General features: G+C 34.4%; 1 protein-coding gene across 1 annotated transcript; it reads left to right on the forward strand.

Annotated features, from left to right (window-relative positions):
- The first annotated feature begins 9,550 nt into the window (after positions 1-9,550).
- LOC108465644 (uncharacterized) lies at positions 9,551-12,025 on the forward strand. The gene is made up of 5 exons (XM_017766015.2): positions 9,551-9,726; positions 10,588-10,711; positions 11,086-11,182; positions 11,459-11,545; positions 11,666-12,025. The coding sequence occupies exons 1-5, from the start codon at positions 9,663-9,665 to the stop codon at positions 11,798-11,800; spliced, it is 507 nt and encodes a 168-aa protein (XP_017621504.1). The 5' UTR covers positions 9,551-9,662; the 3' UTR covers positions 11,801-12,025.

Below are 12,025 nucleotides of genomic sequence, written 5' to 3' on the forward strand. Positions count from 1 at the left end.
CTATACATAGGCGCATAGCTCCATCTTTCTTCTTTACAAATAAAATTATTACACCCCAAGGTGACACACTAGGGCTAATAAAACCCTTACTTAATATATCTTGCAATTGTTCTTTTAACTCTTTAAGCTCTAACGACGCCGTTCTATAGGGAGAACACAATATAGGAGCTATTTTATGCTCTAGATCAATCGAAAATTCTCTCTTTCCCTCTCTTAGAAGGCATTCTAGGAAGCTCCCTATGAAACACATTTACAACCTCTCTAAGCATAGGAACTTGACTAATCTCACTCTTAGATTCAAGTTTGTCCATGATGTAAGTCAGATAAGCATCTGCACCTTGAAAAATAATTTTCTTAGAGGACACTCTTAGAAAAAATTGTGTTCACCAATCCAATTTGTTTACAAGATATCACTATCTGTTTACCCTCAACACTTACTGAGTGTACACTTCTAATTCGACAATCAACCATGCCATTATGTCTGGTCAACTAATCTAATCCCATAATGGCATCAAACTCATGAAAACTTAGCAACAACAAATCAACCAAAAATACATGCTAGCCAAAATCTAATGGACAATTTCTGATCAACTTATTCACAATAGTACTTTGACCCAAAGGGTTTGCTACAAGCACATTCATTTTAGAGTACTCTATGTAACAGCCTATTTTCAGTGAGATCAGAACAGTGATTTCGGGACCACAAATCCGAGCAAAAAATTTAAAGTTTTATTTTATTTTATTTTATGGTTGGCATTAGGATAGGAAGGTCACATGAAAAATTTGATGCGAAAATTTTATCGATTGTGTGGTTAATTAGGTAAAGGACTAAATTGCATAAAATGCAAAAGTTGGGTTCTAGTAGCTATAGGTATCAAATAACTATGTAACTCAAAACTTAAGGTCCTTATATGGTAATTAGACCATTGAAGGGTAGTTAGTAGATATTTTAATGACTCATTTAAGGAAAAATTAGAAATAGCTAGGGACTAAATTGGAAATCACTAAAATTAAAAAGATGACAAATAATTAAAAAGAATTTTCATCTTTTCTATTCATCTTCATCCCCAAAATTTCTATGGAAACCCTAGAAGAGAGGATGAAAACTTTTCAAGCTCAATAAGATCCAGAAAGACCAACTGCAGAACCAGATCAAGGAAAGCTAAAGGTTTCAGATTAGTAGAAACTCAAAAACGAACCATTTTCAAGGTAAGTTCGTGTAACTTAAAAATGTACATTAATATCTTTCAATTGAATCGTATGATTTTGCTGTTATGTATGAGATGATATATATACATATTGATATAGTTTTAAGTTGTGTAATATGGACAAATTATCTAGTCCCGGTAGAATGTTGAATTTTGATAGGTTGAAAATAATAGTACATATGTTGCAAATAGAATTTAGCTCGAACGGGTAATTCTAATATACGCCCTCTTGAGTTAGGTTATAAATTGGATTTAACCCGGACAAGTAATCCATATTAAGCTCTTTAGAGCATATGCTACGAATAGGATTTAGCCTGGACTGGTAATCCTACGGTAAAATGTACGACTCAAGGGTGTGCCATTTTATTATGTACCCCAATGGGTACTTTTGCACATGTGTATATTACCTGAACACTCATCGAGATTTCAATAGTTCAACGGTAAAGACTCTTGAAGAAGTGGAAAGGTGAAATTAATGGAAGCTTGTAAAGTGATGAGCTCATCTATGTTTATTTGATATTCATATGAAATTATGTGACTAACTTGTTTGAATAAGTGCATGTTGTTAGGTAACTTACCCAAAATTTTATGGAATACGTATGTATGTGTGCTTGTGTTAATAAATAAGACCAGTAAGTTTATTTTCTGTTATACGAACTTACTAAGCATAAAATGCTTACTCCATTTATTTTTCCCTGTTTTTTAGTGCTCAAAGCTCGCAAAGGTTCGAAGTCGGTCGGAGTAGTCATCACACTATCCACTATCTCATTTAGGTATAATGGAATGTATAAGTTTAATTGGCCAATGATGGCTTGTAATGGTTGTTTTGTAACCTAGCCATTGGAGTGGCTAGTGATGGTCTAAGTTTGGCTATTTTAAAGTGATGTTTTGATAATTATATAAGTGCTTATTATGTGTTGGTTTGATGAGATTATGTTAGCATTTGAGTTTATGACATGAATAAGTTATATCTATTGATGCATGAGATAATACTATATGATTGATGTCAAATTTCTTGTGAATATGATGTCTGATTGGTGGATGTATGTTTGTGTGTTTTAGTGTAAGAAAATGGTAAATTTGGGTGACAAATGAGGCTAGGAAATGGCCTCATTTTGTCCACATGGGCAGACACACGGACGTATGTCTTGGTCGTGTGTGACACACAGCCTATCCCATGGGCGTGTGGTCCGGCCGTATGTCCCCTGCATCTTAAAAATGCAAAATAGAATGCTCAGAAATAGGTACACGGGCAGAGACACGGGTGTGTGTCTCAGTCTTGGGGTTGACACGGCCTTGGACACAGGTTATTACACGGCCGTGTGAAACTTGCATCTAATTCGAATTAAATTAATTAACCACACGGCCTAGCACACGGGTGTGTGACTTGGCCGTGTGATTTCAATTTGTTCATGAGTTACAAGTCAGAGAGTAACACAAGATCAGGACAAGAGCGTGTGTGACCACACAGCCTGCCCACACGGGCGTGTCCTATATTCACACGGGCGTGTGACCCATATATAGTGGAAAATTTTCTAAGTTTTGTAAAATTTCTAAAAGTTCTTGGTTTAGTCCCGAACTACTTCCAAAGCACATTTTGAGCCTCATATGCTCGTATTAGGGACTTTATGATTGTTTGCAAATGGTTTTAATTTGGACGAAAACTCATGGTTCGGAATTGTTCATTTGCTTGTGATGTGAGCTCGGTAATGCCTCGTACCCTGTTCCAGCGTCGAACACGGGTAAGGGGTGTTACACTCTATCTCAAGGTTAAGACGCTCTATGACCTTAGTATAAATGTAATAATGAATAGACCGTAGGTCAATCAAAGCATAAATATTGTTGCCACAGTGGGGTCATTTCCTGTAGCACCCCTAACCCGTATCTGTCGCCGGAACAGGGTTACAAAATATTACCAAAGTTTACAATACAAACAAACAGAATTTTGATAATTTCATAACTTATCAATATTCATAATAAAACCAATCCAAATCATACATACTGTATACGAGCCATCGAGGCCCTAAATATGCGTTAGAAACAAGTCGAGACTAAATCAGAAACTCGATGAATTTTTCAGAAAACATTGCAAATCTTCAAAGCTGCAGGGGTCATGCGACCAACAGACACACTCGTGTCTTAGGCCGTGTGGACATTCGAAATAGGGACACACGGCTGTGTCCCAGCCCGTGTCCTTACCCATGTAACTCACTGACTTAGGTCACACGGCCAAACCACATGCTTATATGCTAAGCCGTGTACCCTTCGAAATATCCTCACACGCCCGTGTACCAGGTCGCGTGCTAGGCCGTGTAACAACCTAACTTATAACCCCTTGAAAGATATAGGGGACACATAGCTGTGTCACTTGGCCATGTGTCACACACGGCTGAGACACACGCCCTTGTCTCTACCGTGTGGACGAAAATAGGCCATTTTACAAGCCATATTTCTCACCCAATTTGACACCAACCTACACCAAAAAATGCACACATACACTAGCTATAATCAAGTATCCAAAACAAGCATGAATAAGCTTTAAACATGTGGTATATTCACATACAACCAATATGCCCTTAGGCACCTCAAATGACAAGTATAATTATGTACAACCATGTGGTCCATGTAACCAAGTGATCAACCAACTCATGTGTATAATTGCATCAATACACAACATGTAATTCATTTACCAAAACTTACCATTGGTACCAATTGTACAGATAATCAATAGCATCAAATACATATATGCTTACCATAGCATAGCACCAAATCACACCAAGTTATAATACATACCTCATATGTATAATCAACTACTATTTTATCTTTCATCATTCAAGCACAAGTCAATTTACACATCAACCTTATAAGGCATTTTATGTACATACCAAAATATACCAAAACACAAGCCAAATCAAATAGCTATAATCACAACAAAAACATATAGGCCAACATTAGCCAAAATAACCTATACATGCCATTAAAACCAAAATTAAACCAAATGTACCAAAGGAGCCAAAAGATAGTGTGATATAACTCCGACAAGCTTCCAACCCGAACGGGCTTCCGATTCACTATTAAACACGAAAAATAACACAAAGTAAGCATTTAAGCTTAGTTAGTTCATATAACATAGAATTTAACTTACCATTTATTCACATATAAGATAAGTAAACAATACATATCCCAACAACTTGGCCAAGTGCCTAAACACATATTCACCAACATGTTAGCCATGTAAAATCACATATATATATACCAATTCAAGGATGAGCTCAATAAATAATCAAATTTCCATATTCATGTATCATCCATTACATTCAACTATATATCATGTAATAACCTTTCCATATATTTCCTGTATATACCCGTAATAGTTCGTATCGAACTCATATAGTCTTGTAACAAAATTATGCCCATTGAACCATTTAGAATATTGTTGGATACTCGGGTAGCTCACACATGGTGTGCTAAACTGTAATCTGTCAATTCCTGTACATGTATGCTCATACGAGCTAAGAATCGGTATGTTCTTACAAGCTGTAATCAGTAAGCTCATACGAGCTGAGTAACGGTAAGCTCATGTGAGCTGAATAACGGTAAGCTCTCTCGAGCTGAAATCGGTAACCCTAATGACATGTCATTTGTATCTTACGAATTCCTAAGGTTTAAATGGGACTTAATAATCGTCGTACGTTGTTGAATATGCAATCGATATTCATACATGGCAATGATACAATTCACATACATATAATTCAATTAAAGCATATAAATACACAATTTAATTACACGAACGTACCTCGACGAATATATGTAGATATAGAGGTGATTATTTCGAGACTTTCTCTTTGCCTCGATCTAACTCTGTACGAGGTCTAACTAGATCTATACAGATAAATTTAACTAATTTCAACATATAATTAATTTAATTTAATCCAAAACATATTTTTGGAAAAATTACCATTTTCCCCTATACTTTTAATTTCTTTGCAATTTAGTCTTTAGTACCTAGGCTCAGAAAATAAAATTCATGCAATTTATCCCTTACCCAAGCCTAGCTGATTTCTATACATACTAATAGCAGCCCATATATTTCACAAATTCATAATTTTACCACAAAATATTTTCCATTTTTTAATTTAACCCCTAATTGATAATTTCATCAAAAAATCCTTTACAAAAGTTATTATCTAACAACAACCATTCATTTTCTATCATTAAACATTAAAATCCAAGCATACTCATCAATGGAAAAACCCTAATAGTTTAACAGTTTTGCAAATTAGTCCCCAGGCTAGCTAGATTGAGCTACAACGATCCCGGAAACATAGAAATTTTCAAAAACACGACAAAAATGCATACCTAATTGAGCTTACAAGCTTGGCTGAATGTGAAGTGAAAAAATAGCTTCTTTTTTATTGATATTCGGTTGAAGAAGAAATTAAAAGATGAAGGCTTTAATTGTTTTATTTATTTAATCTTTATTTACTAATTTCCAAAATTAACCTTAATAACTAAGCCAAATTTCAAATTTTCCAAGCCATTATCATCCACTAACATAATAACGGTCCAATTACCATATAAAGACCTCCACTTTAAAGTTCCATAGCTATTTAATACCTTTAGCTATTAGAACTCAACTTTTTCATTTTACGCGATTTGGTTCTTTTTATCAAATTGAGCTGTAAATGGTAAAATTTCTTAACAAAATTTTTATACGATAATACTATAATGTTGTAGACCATAAAAAAGTAATAAAATAAATTTTTTGACTTCACATTTGTGGTCCCAAGACCACTATTTTGATTTCACTGAAACATGCTGTTACATTTCACTTATCACTAAGGAACTCTTTGGCACCTATTTTTCGAATCTCTCTTATAGAATCAACCTTAGGTTGAGTTGTAGTAGGTAAAGGTGGAGCAAGAACCACTTTAGGTTGTGGCTGATAATTGTGGTTTAGGTTATTAGTTGTTTACAATGAATTGATCAAACAACTAAGTCATCATCACGAAAAACACATTTCTAAATGCATTTTTTGTATTACCCAAGTTGTTGGCAGTAGTAGCTTGTTCTTAGGTAGGCACATGACTTTTTGTTTCCTCATAACGGCTTATTTAGAGCTATCAGACATTTTCTTATCTCAATACAAAAGAAGATTTATCATAGTACAAAGCATTAAGGACTAAGCTAGAGGTGTAATATGCATGATAGGAGTGTGACATTGCCTTCAGTTTTTTTGAGAACTAGATAAACCTTAGCTCTGATTCCAAAACTTGAAACACTTCAAACTCAATCCTTAAGGAGGATCCAATAATATTATGTCACTACTTTAAACCATTATCATAAAAAATGTTTTTGGTGCAACTAACTTAAACTATAGTTTAAGGTGATATGAAGTATAAACCATTTGACGTACAAGACTAATTAAAAGAGCACATTGTATCACTATAAATACTTAATTGTAAATTCATTAGAATCACACTTTCGTGAACATAAGTTTAAATACAAGATTCATTCTTCAAAATTAAACATCTTGACATCACCCCGCTATGTCATGCATAATACAAAACACTAGAAATCTCACAACACAAATTGTCTTCTGGCATAGTCCAACAACACTTCTTTTACTTCTACAACAAGCCTGAGAATGAGAGGTAATTAACCAAGTTCAAAGAACTTAGTGAGTTCCTAGAGAAAACATATCAAATATTTACTAATACACCCAAATGCACCATTTCAAAGAGTCAAACAATCGCACTATATGCTAGATGGCGAGTACCGTACACAGACAATCTATACGCCTGTTACCTTTCCTTTGGCGTATACAGTACACCCATGACACCATTTAGACAAACTTTCTTCATATTAACTATGTACTCAGATCCTTCAGTTAGAGCCATATCATTTATTTCTTTTGTTGTGATTTGACAATCTGGTTTGAAATGTAAAATTGCCCTACTAGAGGCTACATAACATTTTTCATGTATCGCGGTCTACTAGTTCAATGTACAGTCCATTCAAGACAATACCATGAATATATTTTCCTTAACCATCATATCTATGATTCAGTTCAAATCATTCTTACCAGAGTAAAAGGTAATGGTTGCCAAAGTAAAAGGTAATGGTTTAAACATGAAGAATAGTCCTTACTCTTTAACACAGATACGCCAACTCCGAACAACCATCATTCATATACAGACATTTCATCTTTATAGGGCATGAATACTTACCTTAAGCAAAATATTAACAAAGACAATACACACATGGATGTAAGATGGAACTCACCAGAAAGTGCAATAAGTCTAAATAGTAGGACCTTTACCCTTATCACAAGAACCTTCAAGAGTATCTTGAGCTATAATATAGATAGTTAAACTTATCATATCGCTATACCATAAATTAAATATGCTTGCAAGAAACATAATCATAAAACCCAGATTTAGGAAGTTTCCTTCCTTACATACAAATCTAACACTAAAGCATGCATTGGTGAGATCACGTAAATAACCAAGAAAATAACCTAAAGCTCATCAATAGTTGTCAGGGTGCTAAAATGAACGAATAAGTTGGCTAAATACAGCAAACCCAACTTCAAGTAGGTTTCTGGTCTTAAGTTTCAGAAGGAGTGAGAGTAGAGAAAAATCTAGAAGCAAAATGAATGCGAAGAAGACATAAAACTTGCCCAAGAAGTCACTACTAACTTTATACAACTAAACACGGAAGTAAGGCTTAGTGGAAAAGTCAAATTAGCCCACTAACTCTCCCCCGATAATCGTGACTAAGTACTCCACCATAATTTTAGTCTTATCAACTATAGTAACTTAGTTCCATTCTAACCAGTTCTCATTAGACTAACTAAATCGTCACACCCAAAAATAATAACTAATTCTATCAAATTACGAACTTAACTTAAACGCCTAAACAACTGGGGTGACGTATACTCCACAGGAGAGTTTACCAAACTACTGAGCTCGCCAAACACAAGATTCGCCAGTTGGTGCATTCACAGAGTCTTATACTTAGTTAAAACTAATACCTTACTCATTCAAATTTTACTTCAAATACCATATCTCTATAAATAGTAACAGAATACTAGAACTTCGTTGGGTGGGCAGTTATATATATAGTGATTAAGGACACCTCAACAACCAATTCTTCCTTAATCGTAAATAATCGTGGGAACCACCCAATGATTAACCCTTATCGAATGAATAACCCCAAAAGATGCTTTCACGACTTAATCCGTCAGCGGCCTTACAAGCTAGAAGAATCATACTCTAGTTAACGATCTCAACCGCGTGAATCATTTAAATTAGATCACTTAATCCCACGACGTCACCCAACTGCACTACCAATCAAACCTCAGCAACTTGTTCTTCGGTAAAGTAATTCGGCACCAAATTAATTGTACCAACTGTGTATTGTTCCCAACACTGTATAAAGGATCCTTCTTGACACGGAGCTAAAAACAATACTATGAGACGATCCTATCTATCTCTTGACTTGGAGAAAAAACAAATACCTTAACGAGAAGGGTTAAACACGATTTCGGATCTCACAACTCAAATACCAAATTTTGGTTTACCTTTGGTTAGAAATTGATTTAGTTGCTCATAATAAAAAAAAATAACAAAGGAAATATAATTGAATAAATCGAAAAAATAAAATAGAAAAAGAAAAGAAAAGAAAAACAGTAGAAAGGCACAACGCCAAATTGAATAAAGCACATAAATATGTCAAGTTGGTACACTATCGATTGTCTAGGTTGATTTAACAATTTTAAGTGGATTCTCTGCCAAAAGCCATTCACTTTGCTCGGTTAAAATCAATTTGCAAGCATACAATGGGAGTTGTATCATGTTTTAGTTGAATTAATTTGATTTTAGAACGTTGGATTATATCACACTCACGTGTGTAAAAGTAAAATCTTTATGTAAAAATATGTTTATAAAAATGTTAATAATAAATGAGCTATAGGTAGAGGGTAAAGATTTTATATACAAATTTTCGTCAATTCCAGTTTGATTCTTGGACCTCTATTATTTTTTAGTGTTTTAAATTTTTTAATTTATATAAAATAAAAATAAAATATTATTATAATAATATTTATAATTTTTAAAAATATTTTAAATTAAATTTATAATTTTTCGACTAAATATATATATTTATTAAATTAATATTAAAATAACTTGTAACACTGCATGACAGAATTGGAGTATTGGACTACAAATTCTGAACCAGCACACAAACCCTCATGATGTCCCAGAACTGATAAATATCTATATTTCAGAAATATAAGTAAACAACGGGCGCCATTGAAGAAGTTAGGCCTGGCCCAACAACTTCCACCGCGGGGCTTATCAAAGTCAAAATCAACTTCCCTGCTTTCAATTCTCACCTGCTTCCTTTCCTTTGTATTTCTCTCTCTCTCTCTCTCTCTCTCTCTCTTAAATTATGACTATCCTCTCTAATTCTTTGGTTTTGCCCACAAGTCTTCCATTCCAATTATCTTCTTCTGGTAATATAATTCCTTTACTTCATCTCTCTTCTTTTTTCCTTCTGATCTTCTTTTTTTCTGTTCATTCGTTCTAATCAACTTTATTTTAAATGGAATATAATTCAACTTCTAAGTTCTAATGCATAATAAATTAATACTCTCCTCTTCTTTCTTGCTTAGGCCGTCGGATTTATTGCACTAGCTGAAAACTTTTAGCTGCATTTAGTTCTACACTAGTCATTTCCATGATTTTTTTTGGGTTCAAGACCCTGCTTAATTTTGATTGCCCTAAACTGTACTTGTTATTTTTTATTTTTTATTCAGTGAAATAAGATAGTAATGCAGAAAAAAATTTTGAAGGAATATGATCTATCATCGTTGTATCTGTGGACTTTGATTAAATTTTCAATATTGAAGCTGTGGGAGGGTAGTAGAATAATTACAATAGGCCTTATTCATTCTTTAAATATGTTAGCATACTTGTAAAATATTTGACTTGGTGTACCCTAAAACCCTGGGGCAATAACCGACTGCAAATGCTATAAGCTAAAGATGAAAGATAACGATTGGATTCGCTAAAGGTTATAGCTTGGTTGGAATTGATTGTTTGACATGACGCTCATGATTGTTTGTTTATTTTAGTTCAGCCGTTCAGATCTTTTACAACAAGAATCTGGGTTTTAGTGTTGATTCAGATTTTTAGATTATATCATCATTATCGTCATCATGTTCATGTCCATTCTTTGAAATCAGAAAATTGGTTGTCTTTGCTCTTTATACAAACGCAAAACTAAACTAATATTAATTCTATTTTCTATTATATGTCTACACCAAAGCTGTATCATTGTTTTGTTCCTTACTTTTTTTTGTGTGTGTGTTTAGGCTCACATTTAAAGACAGCAGGGGGTGCTAGTCCCACAAACTCGTCATTCAATTCTAATGGCTTAGGAAAACTGCATCTTTCTTCCTCTAGAAGGCCAGTAGTAACAGTTCAAGCTTCCTACAGGTATCATCACTGATCACGTTCGGAGCACAAGAATGCATAATAGTACGTACAAGTAGTCCTGTAACTGGCACCTACTAATGAAAGCATTATCAACTAAATACTTAAGTTCTATGTTGGTCTAACTTTTTATTTTTCTTCAAGTGTATGTTTCAGACACATTTGGATTGGATACGGAGAGATGACACTCCAAAGACCATCCAAATACTTAGAAAATTTTGAATATACCCATGTCAAAGACATACATGTAACAGACGTTCATATCTAAGTCTTGAGTAACATACCTTAAGTTTGTTATGTTGTTTTTGGATGTTCTGTTGTGGACATTAATATTATAGAAATACTCAGTGGGAGTCTTTCTCTTCTTGTGTCCTTAGTGATGGTGAAAGACCAAGCAGTGCAGGCATCTTTGTTGGAGGTTTTATTTTGGGAGGACTTGTGGTTGGTGCACTTGGATGTGTATTTGCTCCCCAGGTGATATTAGCATTGCAAATGGATGCAAAATTGCACTAAAATATCTCCTTGTTTCTCCATTATGTATATTTGTTATCTGTTCAAGTGAAATAAAACACCTCCATTGATTCATCAATTCGTTCTGGTTTTATAGTTTCTGATTTTTCTATTTAGATGATTCAGACCTGCAGAACTCTGGGAAATATTATTTGTGTTTGGCTTTTTGTATAACCTGCACTATTTATTTTCATGGCTTATACGATGTTCAATTTGGGTTTTCTTGTTATTCTTCAATAGATCAGCAAGGCAGTAGCTGGAGCTGATAGAAAGGATCTAATGAAGAGACTACCTAAATTCATATATGATGAAGAAAAAGCTTTGGAGGTAACTCCCCCCCCCCCCGCCCACACCTTTTTTGTCTATAATTATTGGCGTCTGAAGGACCAGTGATTACGGATTAAACATGCGTCCTCTAAATGGTAATGAGTGGGGTTTGTGTTGCAGAAAACACGAAAGATACTGACCGAGAAGATTGCTCAGTTGAACTCTGCTATTGATGATGTTTCTGCTCAGCTTCGATCCGAAGATGCTCCGAATGGAGTTGCGGTGAACTCTGATGAAATTGAAACTGCCATGTGAATGGGCTACCTTGTTATTATTCAGATGCTGTTTTAACACTTATCTGATATTGTTATCCTCGGTATGAAATAATATGTGAATTTATTGTAATTTTCCCTGTTTCCAAGTAAACAGTGTCTCTGTCTGTCTCTTCACTATGTTACGGGGTGGTTGTTGCACAAATGCATACTACACATTAGATATTCAATTTCCTAATATGATCTTCAGTTCTTCACCACCATAAAA

This window comes from Gossypium arboreum, chromosome 3 (assembly GCF_025698485.1).
Source record: "Gossypium arboreum isolate Shixiya-1 chromosome 3, ASM2569848v2, whole genome shotgun sequence".
Lineage (NCBI taxonomy): Eukaryota > Viridiplantae > Streptophyta > Magnoliopsida > Malvales > Malvaceae > Gossypium > Gossypium arboreum.